Below are 22,395 nucleotides of genomic sequence, written 5' to 3'. Positions count from 1 at the left end.
TCATTATTATAAATAATAATGATATGATGTTTATTATCGTTGACAGTTGTGCTATATAAACATAATATAATAGTCGTAAATCTGTAATTGGACATCAGTGTTACCATATACTTGTATATTCGAGGAGCAGGATGTGATATGTATAGTTTGGAGCAAAGTTTGAACAGCTTCATTAACAGCTTATAAATTAAAATTGAAAGTTCAAACAGTGTGGTGTGATATGATAGTTCATGGTTAATTATTATATAATGTTACACATTTAATACTTTAATGTTATGTTAGTATACGGCCGCCATGAGCCACTAAGGAGAAATTCCATTTTTGCCAAAATCCAGTTTTGGTGTCTATCAATAGATAGATATATTTTAACTCTCTATAGATTCCCGAAATAAAAGTGAATGTCTTTCCAACTAGAAGATCATATAAATAGATAACAAAATAAGTAATATGAAAGAAGGTATTATGTACTGTACATTGTACATAGATGCATTAGGAAACTTAATTCAGGAGTTTGTCATACAAACAATTTTCCAAATTAAATGTATAGAATTAATAGTTAAATAATTATTTTAAAATTTCGCAATAAAAATGTTTAAATGTAAATTTTGTTAATGATTATCAGTACTACAATATTATGAATTGTATGCTATATAAATTATCTATACAGTATTATAATAAAATAAGAATAATACACATTTTTTGCTTATAACCCCCACCCCTCCTCAGAAAGGCTTTAACAGCAACTCGAAATAAAAGAGTACTTACTGATTTTCGTTTCCTGATTCATTTAAACCAATATGCATTAAGTCCATACAAATTTAAACCCATCATAATAACAAATCATCCTTTGAATGTTAAAAAAAAATATTATTTTTACTCTGCGGACTAATTTAGTGTGGAAAACTGTTGAATTGTTTCCTGAAAAACTATGTTTTTGGAGTTACTAAGTAATGGCCTTGGTCCTTGGACAAGGGAATAGAAACCTATTAACTTCCTCATCTATTTTTTTTTTTAAACAAAATATTTTTTTCATACCTTGTCATAAAAAAACGAAAGTAACTCCGAAGTTTTATTATTTTTGACATAGGTAATTGTATTTTATGTACCTATATTTATCGACATAAACATGAATATAGAGAGAGTATAATATTATTGGATAACATTTTCTCCAACAAAATAATTATGACCATCAGTACTCTGCACTTCTGCAGTATATATATTATATACATATTTTTAATTCGTATGATTGTACTAAGTATCTAGCCATAAAACTTTTTCTTCAAACATAATATTATTTAGATAATTATGATTTAAAAATGAATATAGTAATAAACATATGTGTTCATCGTATAGCTATCAAATATAATATTACTTGGTGGAAATCAAGTTTATTGGTTAATTCATAATTCAAAATAGTTATAAAACTTAATACATTTTCTTCATTTTAATTGATTTTTTTGAAAATCGTATGATTCACGTGACATTGGACAATACCTGTAAATTTTCATCATTGAAGGTATACCTATAGACCACTTCAAGTATTATCTAACAACTACAAGTCGTTTTCGTTGATTTAATTTTTACATGGTGATTCTCACCAATGTCAACGCCCTATCTACGATTAAAAATGTTTTTAAATTATTTTTGTTACGAAGGCTTGTTTAAGTTTTTCTTATGATTATTGTTGGTTTTTTGTACATAACATGTACATTTATTATATGTTACCGGTGTAACAGTCAATTTTTACACCCTCCCCCGACTGGTAAAAATATTCCACAGAGCCACAGGGGTAAAAACATTTGAGGGTATAAGAAATCTGCAACACCAGCGTGGCGGCGTTTAGTGCTTTCACTACTAAAAAGTATAGTATGTTACATAAAAACAATTATACATTACTTTATTTGATTATGTTGCAATTCTTTTCATTGTCAAATAATAAACACTTTGAATGTCATTAACTAAAATTGTTGTTTTAATGAAAATATTTAATTTAGTTCAACCGGTGAGTCATTCAGTTACTGAAGTATACAATGGAAATAGCTACAGAGGCTTGCAATAGTGTGAATTGGGTTGGACATGAAAAATATGGGTACGTATGCAATCTGGGAGACTAGACAATCTATAGTTCAGTCTTTTTCGAGACACTATGCTATTGTTTACTTAGGATGTACCAAATAGGTAAAAAAAAAAATAAACTACGGGTGCATATTGAATTATGCAAGTATTTACATATAGGTTACATAATTTAGGAAATGAATAAAGGATATAAAGGATATGTTAATTCGAGATGAATGAGATTCTTTGAAAGTCTGGAAGTAAAAATATTTGACCTTGATATTGTACACTTATATGGCACCTATCTACTTCCAAAATATGCATCCCGAAAACGAAAGTTAAAAATTTTGATTATGTTTTTTAATTTACTTGAAACCATTAGATGTACCTATATGCTTTAACCATGTACAGAGTCATGTGTTTAGAAAAGCGTGTCTAGATTTTAGAAATAGTCACCACACAATAGTGATAATTGCAACTCATATTTTTTTAGAATATTTATTTTTCCACTGTTATGAATCTGCTCTCGAGCTCAAGTTTTGGTTGGATAACAATAATTACTAATTCTTTTCACAGAGAACGAACATTAGATTAGAATTTAGATTATTTCTGTAATGTCTTCCGTTGTTTTTATTATTCGCAAATAGACAATTTATTGTGATGAATATGAATTGTTTTTATTTTATAACCATAATAATATGAAATCAAGAAATACATCATTAATAAAACGATAGATACGTCAACCGTGTTTATAAATAATTCAATTCATTTTTTTATGACTATTCTTCGGTAGGAGGCGATTTATGTGCTGGAAAAATTGCTGTACCTTTAGTAATATACGTCTATATAGTATATACCTACAATATATAGATATATGGATATAATGCATACCTCTAGGCTCTATAAGAGAACATAGCTGGTAGATCGTAGATACATGAAAAACATTTTAAAACGAATAAGTTACATACTAAGTAGATAGTACTAAATCATTGAATGCGTTTTTAGTGCGATACTTGACATTGAGTGATTTCCGAGAGTAAGGAAAAAAAACTTGTCTGTGCTTTTTAACAGTCACATTTATAGAAGACTTGTTAGTTGCTTCAGTAAGTAAGTGATTACCTATTGTGTAGAACACAATTTCTAATGTACATTAAACATTAATACCTTTATCTTATAGGGAAATTTTAAAAATACATAATGAATATTAACTACTTAGAGTAGGTAGTAATAAATAATCACATCTTAAAAGTTTTTAAGATTGATCTCAATTACTTAAATATAACAATAATTAGCAGCCATTTTTTTTGAGGAGATAATATTATTTGATGTGTACATAGATATGTATGAATAGTCATATTGATTTCTTCCAAAAAAATGGAGAGTTCATAAATTAGATTTCCCTATACTTCTAGTATAATTTCTTATCAGTGTCCATCCTGATTTATTTATTCCATGATATTACTGAGAGTTTGTTAGAAAAACATTAGTTTTTACTTCCATTTTAGAAGGTTTAGAATAACTAAGTAGAAACAAAACAATTTATAAACTAAATCTTTGGTGGCTAAGTAATAATTTATTTTAAAAATTAATCTTTTAATCTTTATAGATTTTTACAATTTTACTACAATGGCAAACGAAATATATAATTATAAATACAGGTTATTCAACATTTCAACCAATAATTTTATAATTCGATCGGAAGATTAGGTTTGTTTTATTTCATTAGTTTAGTTGAAAATATTCGTAGAACATTCCGTATATAAACATAACGCTGCGGAGTATGGAAAAACGAGTTTATTCAAATTTATATTCCATAAAAAATTTGTTTAATCTTCTTTTTAATTAAAATCATGACCATTTTGATCAATAGCCAAATATTTTATCTCGAGTATGCAATATTTTTCGTTATAAATAATGATTATTGTATTGAAACAATAACATACAACGTCAAAGTTTAATATAATATATATATAATAATATATATTATATATAGTTTACATTCTTGTGTTACCTACTGTATGTATAAAATATTAATTTAACTAATACCGATAACCAGATAAGTAATTTTATCAAGTGATATATTAATTGATAATTGTTTATTGTTGATTACAACTAATGTTATTGTTTTCATTATTTAAAACTCATGTATTAATATTATTTAGCTTCAGCATAAATTCAAGCTTACTATAAGATTTAAATTTATTAGGTAAAATTAAAAATATAATCTTGTAAATACAATACTATGATATTTTTTTTTTTGTGAATTAATTCTTTAAGTTAAGTTAAAATACGTCATATAACTATGTCATATATCAATATGTCAGTATAAAATATTTTCATAAACTTGTAATATGGTCAAAAAATATACTTAGATAGAAAATTTATATTTTAATATTTGATCATAATATTATACCATAAATCATATTATACGCTTCGACAACTTAGCCACAAGTGTAGCATTTATTTGCGTTTGGATATAATTTGTTTTAGTTTACATTAAATAATAATTGACCAAGTGCAGTTAGGTTAGGCATTTATGCATAAATTATTTTATTCCGAAAACAAAATGTATAGGTATAATTGTATAAATGCGTATACCTACCTAATATCCTATTATAATAAATAATTATGGTTTATACCTACCCAAGTCCAGTCTATTGGCAGATTAAAAACAAACTGGTATTAGGTATATCAAGAATTTGTCTAATGGAGTATTTATTCAAATGTCTTAGTCCAATATTTATAACGTATTAACGTGTTTAATTAAATATTCCGTTATATAGTAATTTTAGTGTTATTACTTATTGCTTATTAAATTGTTATTATTATTATTGATTATATAAATATTAAATGACGTAGATATGCGAATGATTAAAAGATGTTTCAAGCTATAACGTAAAATAATATTAAGTCATAATAACACAGACAATTGTAACATAAAACAGGCCCTACTCGCAAACGAATGCTGATTAATTGGAAATGGAGGGAAAATACTTTTTCGTTTCGCTCGGGTTTCAGTCGGTGTTACCGGTCATTTAGTACTATGCAATCAACATCGTAGTAAACATAATGTGTACATATAATTGGAATAGATGTAATTTAAACTTATTTTAGTGGCTTATACAAATTTCTATAGTATTTAGTTTTTTTTTTTTTTTGTTGACAAGTGGTGTTTAATGTTTATAAATAGCGATCTAATAAATAGTGCCACAAGTGATAATTGCAAGAACAAATTATTATACAAACGTAAGTCGACATTAGCTTAGAATTTAAGCATTCGTACTTTAACCATATATTTCACGAGTAGTCCATTAAAAAAGGATTGTTAATCATTTGAATTAAAATCACCAAGTTCATAAATAAAAATTAGCATCCAATTATTTTTATCGGTTTTGTTTAGGTTGCGACTTGCGAATGATAAGTTTTTGAGTAGGTGTGCTATGTTTTGCTACACAAAAATGCAAAAAACCTAAAACAACACGATTTTTTATGCTAACACGTCGGAATAAATTATTGAAGTACCTACAACAAAATAATAAAATCTTAAAGTACAATTTGAAAAATTAATTTAAGTACTTTATATCTAGGTATATAGAAAAATATACTAAGATGTGTATTACAAATCCTCAAAATAAACTTGTATAGTATAATCTATGGAAAATGGTTGTTATTAATACTAATCAACAAAATAAAAGTATATGTAGATAACATCTTTCGAATACGTTCCTTCACTGCTTTTAATGTAACATTTCTAAAAAAAGTATTTCACAATTTTTAAAAATGTTTTCTTTTTAACAACAATAACCATTATTAATAAATTACTATTTACGACACACATTGTTTCCATCTTTTCTGATAATCTTATTAATGTAACACTCATTGTAGCCGTAGCCTAAATCGTACATTGTAATCATATGCTTTGAGTAAGATAAACATGTTTAGCGAGGTTGACATAAACATGATTTTCTATACTCACGCAAACACACGATAATATTTCTATTCCCATCAGTCATCAGTATTTAGAATTTTGATGTGATAAGAAGTCTATCGACATAAATCAGACGATTTTTATACTGTACTTGAACTTGGTTGTCTACAAATAATAATAATATTTCAGTTATAAACGTTATTTTTTATAACAAATAATACTACGGTGGTGATGAACTAGGTATTATATTCATATATATCATATTATATTATGTGTTATACATTATATAATATATATATATACCTATGCCTGTAACACCATGTGTAATAAACGAATTCAGGAGCTCTCTAGTTATTGTTACAAAAATAATGCTCAATATTAGCGTAACGTTTTACTGTTACTTCTTAAGTGTATATACATAATATGACTATATGAGTAACTATATAGCCGGTTAAATACTTACAGTACCTAGTATAGTTTTCAACACTTTTATAGTATTACATTGGACGTAATAAATGTTCAGTGTTTTCTGATTTATATCATACATTTTTATATAAATATTACAATTGTCTATTTACGTATGTTTCTATATGAATCCTGATAAGTCTTGTTTAATGTATTTGGTGTCATCAGTAACGAAACAATTATTTGTACAAATATTTATTAATCGTAGTCTAAGCTACTATTAGCTATCTTAACTAAATTTCATATTTTAATAGGTGCAAATTTAACGACTTATTGATGCAATGATTCACAGATTGTGAAATTGTTTATTTTTCTAATTTTTTGATAATGGCTCATTCTCTTTATACCGCGTTTAGGTATAACTTACCTATTATGTAAGCTAATTTTCATAATATATTTTCAATTTTGTAGAGATAAGTTTCATGTATTTATACTGTGATATTATGAACCCTTATAAATTTAAGGTTCTCAAACTTTTCACTATTTAGAATAAGAGTTTCCAATCTACGACACACCAAGCTAATATTGATGTTTTGAAAATAAATTAGGTTTTATTGTTCATAATATGTTAGATAATTACTGAAAACAATTTTTTTATGCCTTCAATTTAATATTACTTCTCTATATGACTCTATCGCTACCTAAAAAAGGTTGGCCCGTGAGGCCGAAGCGTAAAAAATGTTGGAGACTTCTCATCTAGAAAACACCAAAATACCAAATATAGAAATAAGTGGACAAAAATAAATTTGTTTGAAACACGTTTATTTTAATTCTTGTATTCCTTCTTTTATAATAACGTAATGTCACGTATTAGAAACGAAACGAATAAGGAAGTAACCGAGAGTAACACAAATTAACAACTTTGTTTTCTAGGTCGTAACTTTAATACCTATATTTATTTTCATGTAATAGGTATGGTTAAACTAAAAATATTACATAGAGGGAGCTGTGATGATAGGTTATAAAACATCGATAATTTAGTTTCTTTGGAGGCGATGATGTTTTCGTGCTGAATGAGTTTAAACGATCAGATTGTGCTGCTTTAAAGCTAACTTGATTTTCTGTGAGTATAACTAAACTAATAGTGAAGATTAATCCAGGCGTGTCTGGATATAATTCACTAATATATTTAATAATATTATGTGGCCCTCCGTATTGCTTATTTACAACAGAATTTAAAAAAAAAACAGTAGTCAACTTTTAACCACGATCGTACATCGGCTATTATTTATTTTATGATTTTAATCCAACACCTCTATTATCGGTATAATAACACTACACGGTTATACATAAACAGTTTACATTTTATACGTGTCACACCAATGTCATAACGTAGTATTGCCAGTATTGGGTATAGTTCATACGGGTTTTAATGTGCGATTTCCCTGTAATAATATTATTTTATCTGCCCGCGTGTCAGTACACAGTTTCGATTATACGGGTAACAACGTTTAGGTATAGTTAATCAAAAATAACAACAAACTGTGAGATCGATTTTTTTCATTTCGCAATTTTTAGAATTCAATACAAATCGCATTTTCGAGTTTCCAGTAGTGGCGATGGTGTACTATTATAGTTTATCTGTTACACTGTTGCCGCGTTTTATGTCCGCGAGAGCATTTTATTATCATTATTATTGTTGTAACCGCGGCTGATTTCGTTTTGTGCAACTCTGGCGGGCTTTTATCCGTTAAAATTAAATATTATATTGGCTGGAGAATAATTCGAGATGCGATTTATTATTTGGTGTTTTCCATTTGTAACGCTATCGCCGCAGTAGAATAGTATAAAATAAACGGTTCAATTGCCATTTGCCGCTATTGCTGACAAAATTAAAACAAAAACCGATAAAAAACCTTCTCCCGGCGACGACGGCGACGCGATGTAGGAAAATAATAAACGCGTAATGCATTGCAAAATGGAAATCTAATTTCACTGGTCGGCTGATATGCATTATACATATGGTTTTGTTGTAGGCACCTGGTACCTACTTTCAGTACTTGCAATCATTATTTATATGAATATAATATTCAGACATGCAGTATACACAGACATTCGGATTTATTATCTATAGTATGATGGACTAGATATTAATACCCTATATTGATTTATTTAATTTATACTAACGTCAATAATTGCAAAGTTTGGTGAGAATTTACAAGTCACATATAAGTTTAATGCGAATGTGTGTGTGTGAACATTAGTAAGAACAAAACAAAACATAGCAAAATAAAACAAGACAGTGTTTTACATACCTATATAAGCTACAAGTTATGGTGTGAATGTGACTATATTGATAAAATGGTATGATAATTAAAGGTATACCTGCTATACCGTTCAAACCTGAAACCTACAACCTATATTATATATCTACCGCAATACCGTACATGCCATATTATATTATTAAAGTAATAAAGTCACACATTATGTTTGGGGACATAGGTACACAATAATATTATTATTGTTTGTATTCGCTACGCGGCACGGTACGTCAAATGTAATACCTACTAACTGTTGTCTATTCTATAATCAATGGTTATATTATTACAACGGGTTAATCGTCGTTTTTACGTGCACAATGTTTCGGAAAATCGGATTGCCAGGGTAGGACCAGTAATGATTGTTGGCTCGAAATAAATTATTGTCCTTCAATATAGGTGTTTTGTCTGTGTCTATACGAGACTAAGGACATGCTCGAATGGTTCAAGTATAACGATTAACGAAAAAAAAACCAATACCAAAAACAGTTCCAAAGATTAAATATTTCTACAAACGCTATAGGTACTATACACACGAAAAATAGTCAATATTTATTATTTTTCAGAAAATTGTGTTAGTATGTATTAATAATATGTTCTTTGAGTTTGTCCACAAAAACTGCAGAGAAATCTGAAGAATAATTATTTTTTAGATTTTGAATATAATATTATAGTACTTATCGAAATAAATAAATAGAAGCTGCCCGATGTAGGCATACTTTCCAATTTGTATACTACTCTAAAAAGTGTTATTGCCAAAAACCTCGTCTTCTTACAGTCATTATGATATAGGTACTAAGCTCGTTGGCTGTGCAGAGTTTAAGTCCATTCGTATTGTAATTTAAATCATAATAATTTGTAATGTACCACTCCACGCTGTCGATCCGCTTTACAAATTTTCGAACACTTATGAACTTATAAATGTAGGTATAATACATGCATGCATGCACATTATATACATACATACATACATTTTACGTACTCACATATATGAATACCGAATTCATACATATTATAAATATACAATAGAGAATGAACTGTGTGTGTATATATATATATATATATATATATATAGCACCCATATATTTTAATACGGATAAAATGCGACGAAAATAAACGAAATTGACGCCGAGGAATTTCAATTATTATTATTTTTCATATTTTATTCGGTGAATTCAGTTTACGGGCATTACACATACCCCTTCAGTGCGAGTAATATACAAAGTAGTTATACAAACCAAATGGTATGTACTTAAATTATTATTTTCTACGTAATGCGATTCTACCTGAATGTGATCGCATAATCGTTCCAGCGTGGCAGCGTTAATAATGCCGAATATATAAGTATGTGATTTATTTATATTATAATATTATGTTATGGTTATTACTTATTACCTATATGAACATAACTATAATATAAGTAAGCATGTCTAATCAGATTCTTATTAACTTGAAACGAGATGAGCTTCAGGTTTGAAATGATTTCTGAACACACTCTCTTCAAATGCAATCCAGTAAAAACCGTAACAACCAATTGAAAATCTATTAATCTACATTTTCAAAAATATATACAGATGAATGAATTATTGTTAGACCGAAGCATCGTTTTAAAATTAAATCAATTTTTACCCATTTGACGCAGTAACGAATGGAAAGATGAGCCTTGCAAGGGCTACAAGAGTGGGAAACCAATTTTCAGAACCGATCATACAAAGGTGATACGATTTTGTTCATAGCTAGAATGATGTTTTTAGTCTCGGGACCTAAAGTACCTATATCTAACACTACTACATGTCTACAACTAACATTAAATATTTAAATAACTACAAATCTTATGGTCAGTACAATTTAAATCTGTGAATAAAGTGGTGGATAAGGGTGACTGGGGGGGAAGTACGTTCACCTCAGCAAGAATATTGTTATATCTCAGGGTCTAAGACTTAAAATGTTATGCTACTACAATAAATGGATGCATGCACATATTGACTGTATTGTATGTCAGTGTCTCGGGTTTTTAAAACTTTTTTTAATTTTCAAATTATAGTTTACCATCAGGTAAAAATGTATTTTTATTTTAGCTGAACGCCCTTGATTTAAAAACGTTTTGTTCCTAATTAATGAAGATTAATTAGAGGCCATGCTATTTTACCGGATTGGTAATCAAATTAAATCCAAAACGTTTTGATGGCGTTACACATAACTCTGAAATCCAAAGTAAAATAAATGTTTCGTAATCTATTATTTTTTGCATTTTACTTCAAACGAATTTATTGGTCACGGTCATCGAACACCAGTAAGCATTATACTGGATGTAATAGCCTATAAGTTAGTTAAATACACAACGGATCGCATTTAATATATTTGGTACAAATGAAACAAAATTATTTAGTGTTTACCAATATAGATTGTTTATGTCATAACTGATTTTAAACTCAACTACATTCAACACAAAATTGATGATTTTAATTCTGAACAAATAAACAATAATAGTACCTAAATGTTTCGATGTCCAATGATAATTGTTTTTAATTTTTTCTTAGCAAAACCCCATAGTTATTAGAGCGATTAACTGATATTTAAATATTTTTTGCAAACGCTAGTGAAACGAAATGATTTAAACCTATTTAAAATTTCTAGAATTAAATATTAATACTCTCCTAAATCTAATTGAGCACGCACGCAATTGTTTACGCACGCCGCATAGGAAGTTGATGTTTCGATGTTGTAAAAGTACACCGTACACTAATCCACATAGCCGCATATGGGTACCTAAATTAGTTTTATAGGTATCAATGCTTAATTAAATATTAGACGGTGTTGTAATGCACTAGTGCGTGTAAGTTTAATAATATAATCGTATCAATATGGATAATATTCTAACGATGATTGTATTCATCTAATCACGGTTAAAACAATTTACTTCATTCTCGGCACCGACTATTATAAAAGATGAAAAATCGGTGCACGGTCTTATCAAAAGACGTTCTTACGCATATTATATTTGCAAGCATATACTATAAACATAATAAAAGTATAGGTAATCGTAAATCATAATATTTTCTCGCCCCGTCCAATTAAGTGTGTCTGTGTTGACTTTATTATTATTGGACTTTGTTTTAGAGAGTCCGTTTCAAAAACCCGGATAACTAGTTTTTTTTTTTTTACGGGCAAAGTCATCTAATAGTTTTAAAACTGCAGTAGGTACATATAATAATAAATTACGAAAAATATAATCAAACGAAATTGGTCGGGACGGACGGATGACGATTAAAATTAAAAACCGCTTTCTTGCTATCGACTCGTACAATAATTATATGCGATTCTCGCGGCTGGTGCATTTAATAATTTATGATAATATACTATTATGTATGCAAGCGGCAAAATGGTTGTTATCACAAGTTCTACGACGCCAAGTGTTAAACTCTGTTATCACTTACCGCGAAGTGTTTTTTTTTACAGTTCACGGGGCACGGGCCACGACACACGCGCGTCTAAATTGTAATCCCATTTTAACTTTACACAGATCTGGTCACCTTTGGCCCATTGTAATTTCGTATGTACAATGACAATAGTGATAATATCATTTATTACGCGTCAACGATTGCAGTGGTCTTGAAAATACTAACACGCTGATTGTATGCGATTATAATATGCGAACCTCTCCGACTCTTGCAAACAATTTATAGTAGGTGTATGTATATACGCTATCGCACAAATTATATAGGATGCGCTCGTTTTTCGACGAGGTGTCATTAAACTGCACTCGTCCGAATCGCCCCCAAAACTCACAATCCCGCCGGTCAAAATTACTTATATACTTACGACTTGCCTTTAATATAATAATATATTCGTCGTCGTTGACTCGTTCAACAGGTCCGTTGCATGCGCCATAGCCCATAGGTACACCAGCTATATATTTACGAGGTACGTAGGTATAATATACCTGGTATACATACATATTACAATACCAATTAAATGTTTTCGTCACTCTGGACAAATGACGTTTTGATAAAGCTAATATAATATTGTATACAGTAAAAAATTAAATAACACATAATAATACTCGGGTATCTACTACACCTATTTTGTTCATCAAAACCGGGTTCACGCATTTGCAACTCCTTGAAGGCCAAATTTACTTCCATGCAATATCATAATATTGCATGCCATTCGTACAATTTGAATTTGAACTTGCATGATGCTTGTTATGGTGGATCGGACAGCTTATTGTCTTGTTGCATACATAAAATAACACATGCGAGAAAAAGCAAGCGAAATATTGTATAAAATATGTGAGCTCAGCCAAACCGAGATAAATAATATTATGTAACTTCACTCGAGTTTTGCTATTTTTTCTCCTCGTTCCGGTTCGGCTTGGTAATGATTTTTAGCAGTGTACTTAAACATATCATTACATTATATTATATACTACCATAATACCTATACATAGGTAAACTACTATTTTAACGAATAACGATTATATTGTCTCCGCGTGCAGTAAATAACCACTACGATGGTGCCATATCGTTGCCGTTGGGGCGGCGGGTTTATTTCGACATTGGTGGCGATGGCGGCGGTCCTCGCGTGCGGTGCGGTCGCAGGGACGATGGAAGTCGAGTACAGCTGGGTGTACGTGGACTATACATTTGCCAGTCCCAATCACAGGGAATCGGCCATAAACTCCAAGAAGTTCATTCCGGAAAACTGTGTCATACTGGACGTGGACATATTTCAAGGTGAATATATTAAAATAATTTATACTCTGCGGCTACACAAAACATTAAATACAATCTGAGACTCAGTCACGATGTATGCGTGGTTGTTATGACCGTCATTTTTGTGTAATTTAATATAATGTTTAGCACACGTATAAATAGTGCCCTGGTTATAGCATGTAATATTACCATATTGGTATATACCACCAAAGTACCAACCCATAGTCGGACAGGAAAGTTTTGGACTACTGCGAAATTTTAATTGGGGCCCCTGCACGAAAAAAAGTCTTCGAGGAGTGATTGAGTCAAACGAAAAAAAAAGGCCTCATTGCCAAAATATGGAAGGGGTCCAACGAGAAATTTCCGGTTTTTAGCGTGTAAATATGTAGGGAGCTCTGGGGACTGAATCCCACTAAATCCCTGAATTCAAGGTAGAATATTTCCCAAATATAACTCAATGACCGGATAATGTAACAAAATGTATAATATAAATAATAATGTAAGCATGTAGCACATTTACTATTTACAACAACATATTGGTATTACCCGTATATTGTTGTGTAGGAAAAATACGGTAAACAATAAGTTAAATATAGGTATATGAAGTATGTAGGTAATTATACATTATATACACATATATTTACAGTATATACATGGTTTTATTAAGTTTTTTCAACATTATTGTATTTATATTTTATATGGTAGAATTGAGCAAAAAAGTAATCGTCAAGCTACTTGACTCGAGTAGGTAAAACGCTCAGGTATAAATCTACGCGAAGGGACGAAGTGTACGTAAATCACTGTTATATAGCCATATACAGACATTCCAAACTCAAAGTATCAACTGGGCCAAATATATTTTATGTTAATACCTAGTTAGAACTATACAAACCACGCATAAAAATAGTTTCATTTTAAATCTTGGAAACCTAGTTTCGAATCTAGTCTACAAACATATAGTTTTATCTGAATATTTTTTGTAGAAAACTAGTTAATTTTTACTTGTTTTATACGATGACACGCAATGTTGGAAGACAAGTTAAATCTTCTTTTTATAATTGTGTTCTCCATAGATATAATTTAAATTTGAAAGCCATAACATGATCATTAATAATTGCTGTTAATTGTTATAATTTGATCTCTTCCTCACAATTTTAAATTTAAGTCCGACAATGCTTTGTCACCTATTCGACCATGAAGAATAGGTCTCGTAACCACATTTGATCCTTAAATCTGGCATCTTGTTATTTAGATTCTATAGACATTAAACATTTGTGTATGGATTTTTTATCTTCCAGAATCTTTTTAATACATTATTGGGCCATAATAACCAGCACGCTGCTGTAAAGTATGGTAAACCCGAATATCGATTTTCTAAATCGTTTAAGTAAATCAAAAATTGTCTTTGGTTCAAACCACTGGATATAACATTAAAAACCCTTCTTCTGTTATAATATTGTCATTTATCAATAATACTTATTCAATTACAGTTTATCAGAAGATAAGACAAAGAAATAACATAAATGTATACCAAATTTACCCTTCTCTAACTATAGTAGGTGCACGAATGAAAATATTGTAATTTTTTTTTTTTACTATGTCAAATAACAACAACAAAACAAAATCAATTTGCCGGGATTTGAGAAAATTTAAAAGTTCCTAGGTGGATAATATATTTACAAGAACCAATTTTCTACTAGAAATCATCTTCAAAATTGATATTCAGAACATTTTTTTCTACCTTAAAACATGTACACACACACAGAAAAAAAAAATTAAGACACATCATTTTGAAATCCATATACATTCATCGCTGAGTAAGATAATTCAGTAAGAAATAATTTTAGGCGAGACTTAAGCCCCTTAGTTACCAAGTTTAGTTACGCCTATTTTTGCAACCTACCTGTAAGGCTGTAACCAACTTGATGAAATCCTTGATATATTGATATATATGATTATTATATATATATATGTGTATGTTTATGATAATATGTGTAATATGTATTGATTTCAGGCTTCAGCGTAGCTGAAATGTTTTTTTTTTTTTAATCACTTATCCGTATATTATATTATATAGACACGCGCACCAGCACCGTTTGTTTTAAAATTAGTTCAGTGGGTATTGCGAACAATTACAAGTTACATCACAGATTATACACATTTATATTGTTATTGGCATGGAAAAAAATCTGTTTACTTTTTTTCATACATTAATAATAAGTATGCTTAATTTTATTTCCTGCGCGTATCGATATCCACCGGTATATCACAAGCAATTATTTTGCCATCTAAATCAATCTTTGTTTTATTCAGAAAAAATCTATTTCGTCACCCAACAATTTAGTAATCGCCATTTCTTTTATCGTATTATTATCATTATTTTTTTTTGTCACAAAATATAAGTTGTTTTTGACATAAACGTAGGTATTTATAAATGCATAGAGCTCTATTTAAAATTATAATAAATCCCGGTTTTTATATTAAATGAAAATTTGAAGCACAATTTCATATTTTATATATTTTATATTCACTTACATTTAATTAATACAGAAAAATTATTTTATTGATTTATTATTGTTTTAACGACGTTGAATGGATTAGTAGTTTAAATTTAATATTATATCAAATAATTTACTATACGAATTATGAGATTATTACATTACAACCATGTGTACACCATATAAAATATATTAGATGTTTTTTTTTAATTATAAATAATTGTACGATTATTATTATTAACATAAAGTAATTAATTATATTACGCATTATTTTTTTAGAACATAACAAATGCCTTATATTATATGCAAATAATATATGTAAATAATTTCAAACATTTCACTTTCTCTTCTGGCTTAGGTCCACCTGAAGCAAAAATATTCTTCAATATGGGTTCAAATTCAAATCCTGTAATCAAACAACGAGTGTTCGTAACGGTTCCTCGTATCAAGCCAGGAAATCCTGCATCGATCGCGGAAATAGTTCCTGGGGATCGCCCTAGTTCCGTACTGTTAGCGCCATACCCAAATTGGAAGGCTAATACGATTTCGGAAGACACAATCAATTGTGACGATACGATTGTTTCAGTATTTAGAACCAAAGTGAGTGAACAATATCAATTGAACTATAAAATCATCAAATTAATTCATACGTCATATGTATTTAGATTGACCATCTCGGTCGATTTTGGGTTATTGATGTCGGCACACTAGACCAATTTGAGATGACAGCCCGCTCCGTGTGCCCCCCAAAACTTTTGATATTTGACTTGAAAAATGGCGATAGAGTTATAAGTGAGAACTGTTATTTTTGTTTTGTTTTTTCGATACACTGACATCTCTAATTTTGACTCATTATCTTTGTTATAGAAACTTATAAATTCCCATCGTCACAGGTAAAAGACGTTTCGTTGTTTACTAACATCGAAGTGGAAATCGAAGATTCAAAGGGTCGTAATACATTTGCTTACATAACCGATACTACTGCGTATAAACTTATCGTGTACGATTTTAAAAATGATGAAAGTTGGGTGGTAGATCAAGCATATTTCTACCCTTACCCCAATAAAGCTCATTTTAAAATCAAAGGAGTTAACTTTGACTTAATGGATGGAATATTGGGATTAGCATTAGGTAATAAATTTGGCATTGTATTTAATGATTACCTATAACATATAATATCTGATGTTCAGAAATGTCATTGCTTAGGTCCTATAATAAAAAACGACCGAAAACTGTATTTCCACGCATTCGCTAGCGTCAGGGAATCGTGGGTGAATACCAACACATTAAAAAATAGATCGTTGTTTCAAAATGGTTTAATCGACGGTTCCGGTACATTCTTTTTGTCTTCGGAAGTTCGAGAAACCCAATCCAGTGTTGAAGTAATGACTGACAATGGAGTACTTATATTCGCATCAATGGACAGCAGTTTGGGTTGTTGGAACAGCCAGGACCCGTTTAACACTAAAAACATCCACACAATATATAAGGTACCTAACCTATATTATAATAACTACCTACTCACAAAAAATTAATTGAATTACAGTTAGTACTATAATGTAGTGCGTTTCTGTATATTTTTGTATTTAATTAAATTGTATGAGTTCAGCTTTGTAAAATATGCTTATATTGAAACTACCAAAATTGGTATGGTCACTACTCACTATATAATATGGTACTAGTGTATTTATAGATCATTGGCTACTGGTAAATTCCTAAGAGTAATAGGTAATTGGTAAGTTAAGTTTTGTGGAGGACGCCAGGAGTTAACCCCAGTTGGGTTAACAACAGATTTCGGAAACATCGGTATTTTTTTCTTAGGAACAGTAAGATCTAAATCTTATTTGCGTTTATAGTAAAACTAAATAATATTTTTGAAGGGGATTGTAGCATTTGTTGAGTGTTTAATGTAAAATCCAAATTTGTAATCGTATAAATTTGTTATCTTTTAGAGTGACGAAGATTTTCAATTTCCCAGTGGCATGAAAATTGCGGGTGACAAAGTGTGGGCAGTGTCAAGCCAACTTCAAAATCATTTCACAACTATGGTCACTAATCGAAAATCAGTCAAGTACAGGGTGCTGGTTGGTCGAGTTGACGAATTGATAAGACGCACAGGATGCGATAAGAGGTCGGCATATGTCGATATAAAAATGTCATCTAATGTACAGAATCTTGACCCCTCAAAAGACCGCTTGGTATTTAGTGGTAAAAGAAAGTAAGCACGGTAAAAGGGATGCTTGCTTAATATTTAAAAGAATTAAAAATTAGTGCGTAATATAATATATTAGTTGACGTAGTTTCACACTTTAATTTGTGATTATAGTGAAAATTGGTACACGATTACATGCATATTTGCACAAAATGATTTAACCTTGACACAATTATGTATCTAAATGAACCACATTTTTAGTAGAATTTATACCTATAATAACTTACGAACCTTAAAATGTTTCAAGGACTAACAAATTATTCTCACGTGTCAATAGACAAATTTTATGAACTATTATAGTGTTTGTTATGTATAATCAATATGTTGTATATATTTAATTTATTTAAAATATTTTTCTGTAAATATAATAAAATATCGTATTGCAGTTAATGTGTATTTTTGTAAAAAAAAAAAATGCTTCACATCTATGGATTGGTTTCTCTTGTTGCGGTAATTAGTATAATCCTTTCCTAGTTAGAATCTACAGGTACACATACAGCTAATATACATTTTTTTTATTTTTCAATAGGACGACAGTTGATTACGATAATGACGAATTTCTAGTCGAATCGTTCGACGATAACATATTGCACGAATGGCGCGCGGTACCAGACACCGAACCGTGGAGTTATTCGAGAATGTCTCGGGTGTTTGAAAACAAAAATGGAGCACAGCAGACGCCTGTCAAGTCGTTGGTATTGACCGGAAACGTAAACGTACACAGTCACAGTAAATCGGCGTCTTTGTCCTACGATTGCCGTATGAGTATGATCAACGGTCAACTGAAAAATCCCGACTGTTTGGGCAATTCTCGTCGGAGGAACCGGATGAGGCGCGGTCCGGGTCCTCTGAGGTGACATCGTTTATTATAGTGACCTGTTGCCTGTGCACATCACTGTGACATACGAGTCGTGTGACGGCCCATATTCATTTCCAGAAGAAATTTATAACCAACTTCTGCGATATGGTTTTTTTTTTTTTATATATACATAATTTGAACCGTACACAACCTCATAGGTCATAATTATAAATAATAAATGTTACGATCTTCAGTGTTTGTATATAGTATTTAGAGATCGCGATTGCGCAACGCGTATACAGCGGAAGTAGCATCTCACGTTGTTTCTAGAAGCTCATTAATAGGTACATAATTAGTTACGTTCGTATAAGTATGAGTTAAGTAAGTTAAAGACACATAAGTAAGTGTGTACTGAAGAATACATTTTGCGTTCTAAATGTGATTAGTGCATGTCCATAAACCGTTTTAAGAAATCTAGGTGTTTATAGACGATGAGAAATAATTATGCAATGATTAAAACATAATATTACCTACATTCTGCGGCACCGTTGCCAGAATTTTGGTGTATAGGATAAACGTGAATAATGTAACGGAGCATAATTAGAACTATTCAAATAATATAAAAACTGATTTTCTTAATTTTAAATATTCAAATAGCTTACTGTTTTTAATTTCCATTTTCAATTTGGTTTACTGATATAAACTATGAACTATAATAACTGGTATTTATTCTATATCATTATATGACTCTATAATATAGGAATATCCATAAAATAGATACAATGATTTATTACAGTACTCCATACTTACTGTATGCCTATATTCCTTACACTCCTTAGATGTATTTATTATTATTGCATTAATTAATAATTGTGATTTTTGAATAAATCCCATATCGTTTGTTTGATACACGCGATTTGATGATCACAAATCATAACATAATATTTGTTTCAGAAAAAAAATACCATATAAAAACGATTAATTATTAATTATCTTAACTCTTAAGATTAGATTAAATATTATTCATTATGAGTTATCAATTATAACTAATTGCTAGATATACTTACCTATATCATAGGCTATAGTAAATATTAAGTTAAAACGTAAATTGTGAATAAATAGTAGGTAGGTAACAAATATTATAATCATACAGCATAATGCTCATTGCTCATTAATAAAACAGTACAAACAAGAATTATTTATTAGTTATAAGTTATAACTTAAAAATATTTACTGACCAAATTATAAATTTAAGCAAAATACTTAAATATCATAAATAATCTAACTAAATATTTTACTAAAAAAACTGTGTACATACAGTTTTACACAATATGTTAATATATATATATACGTACCATGTTTTCATATAATTACCTAAGTAATTTAAAATATAAGAATATGTGTCATATATTATTTGTACGTTCTACATATGTTTGAATTGTATTATAGATGTATTATTATTAGTTTATTACATGTTTACATTTGATAACAATTTATGACCAGAAAATCGCTTAATTTAATTTCTTATAAAGTCCACATGACCTATAATATGTTTGACCTCATTTCATTACATAGAATAATATGTAATAAATACTCATTACTTGTTACCTACTCGAATAGTCATTAGTTATTAATTATTATAATTTTACTTATTGGCTTTCAATTTTTAGCTATAGCGAATAAAATATATTTGTACCGTTAATCTTAAAAAATAAATAAATATTGTGTACATACATGTTATAAGTTATAAAAATACACAAAATATAAAAGTTAGTCTTACATTTCAAAATATATTTTTCGAAAACATTTTGCAGGATAGGATGTGTTGAATCTCCAAAATCCATCCTATATGTGTGTAAGTATATATTAGGTCACAGAAATGCAATGCGTCCTGCAGGCTAATGAGAAATATACATAAAATAAAATGATAAATAATTGTACTTATAACTAATAAATCTAAGCATTATGCGTGTTGTATTTTTATTTATTTTTATAGAAGATAATGTACCCCATTAAATATGTTTGTGAGAGTTGGAGACACGAGTTGACAATTTGTAGGTAATATAATGTGTCTTAAATATGAGCTATATACAAAGTTATTTGAAGTAAAATAATTTTAAAAAAATTTAGACATATTTAAAATATTAAATATGTTTGAAATCACGATTGAGCCTCTGATTTTGAAATAATCAAATTACAAAATTCATATTTATTTCATGTTATAATTTTTACTGCATTATTTTAGTAACAAACATAAAATACATTATATTACAGTATATTAATATGTTCCTCCATATAAGTATATATATATATATAAGTACTAAGTAAGTACTATATTATATATATTTAATATAATATATAATATGTTACCAATAACCAATATTTCATATAAATATTTATTTTATGAAATCATCACGATGACGTGTTGAAAAGCCAGTAATAACCTGTAACGGGTCTCTTTTTCATTTTCCTTACTAAATATAATACTAAAATTACTAAAATTTAAAATGTATATTTCCAATAATTATTTTATTTATGCGTTCATCTTTATATTTTTTAAATCGGACCTTTGGAACTACTTAAATTGTTATCAGGTTTATAGCTATTTCAAGTCGATGAATTGGCTTTGAATACTGTGATATAATGACTAAATGAAATGTTGATAAGGATTCGTAATATGTATGATGTGTGTGATTGGTGAGGAGTATTATTTGCTACACACACAAAGACGAGCAGTGAACGCAAGAAACGAAAGAATTGCCTAAACACAACTCCTTGAAAATGTCACGTTCGGAGGGCGCTATAACTAGTTTTTCCATTCCATTAGCTTGTTTAACGTTTAACCAAATTCTTATTCAAAATTAGATGCACACGATGCAGCTTCTTATCGACATTTTGAAAATGTGTTATGTAACGTTAGTATTTACTATAGCCACTATGGACACGGTATTAAATAATAATATTTAATAGGCACTGAAAGAATCATTACTGCAATGTCTCAACAATAACGATTTAAGTACTATGCGTAGCATAATATGTTCATCAGTTTTTGATTATAATTAAAAATATTGATTATCCACAGTTCCCACTCTCATGAAGGATCTCCATGGTTATTTGTTTGCAGTCGAGCTTCGTTTCATTAGAGCCCAACCGTGTGTAGCCGTGTTGGGACAGTACAAGTTCAAGTTTCAGTATAGCCCCTCTCGTCAACATCGGTACATCAATCTGTTCTAGTATCTTCATGACAGATACAGATATAGAAACATTGTTATGATGAACAGATCGTTAGTTTTCTGTGTTTGAAAAGCTTATGTGAATAATAAGTATAACCCAAATTTTTATATGGATCAAAATATACGAGTAGTCTAGGAATTCCAATTCTAAGTCTCACTGATTAATTGGTATCTGCAACAGGTATTTTGTAGTAATAAAACGTTACTACTTCCCCTTTATGAGAAAATATTT

At 29.5% G+C, this 22,395-nt stretch overlaps 1 protein-coding gene across 2 annotated transcripts; it reads left to right on the top strand.

Moving 5' to 3' along the window:
- Positions 1 to 5,069: 5,069 nt before the first annotated feature.
- Positions 5,070 to 19,183, top strand: LOC111038110 (protein yellow-like). Of its 2 annotated transcripts, none has more exons than XM_022321055.1 (8): positions 5,070 to 5,301; positions 13,205 to 13,442; positions 16,278 to 16,519; positions 16,585 to 16,711; positions 16,787 to 17,050; positions 17,126 to 17,409; positions 17,872 to 18,050; positions 18,661 to 19,183. In XM_022321055.1, exons 2-8 carry the CDS (start codon positions 13,220 to 13,222, stop codon positions 18,986 to 18,988), a joined length of 1,647 nt encoding a protein of 548 aa, XP_022176747.1. In that variant the 5' UTR covers positions 5,070 to 5,301; positions 13,205 to 13,219; the 3' UTR covers positions 18,989 to 19,183. The 2 variants fall into 2 exon arrangements, with proteins under 2 accessions (XP_022176747.1, XP_022176755.1); XM_022321063.1 differs by lacking the exon at positions 5,070 to 5,301 and adding an exon at positions 12,306 to 12,630.
- The last annotated feature ends 3,212 nt before the right edge of the window (positions 19,184 to 22,395 follow it).

Source organism: Myzus persicae, unplaced genomic scaffold, assembly GCF_001856785.1.
Source record: "Myzus persicae strain clone G006 unplaced genomic scaffold, MPER_G0061.0, whole genome shotgun sequence".
NCBI classification, from domain to species: Eukaryota; Metazoa; Arthropoda; class Insecta; order Hemiptera; family Aphididae; genus Myzus; species Myzus persicae.
The sequence above is the reverse complement of the archived record's forward strand: the minus strand, read 5'-3'. Positions and strand labels throughout refer to the sequence as shown.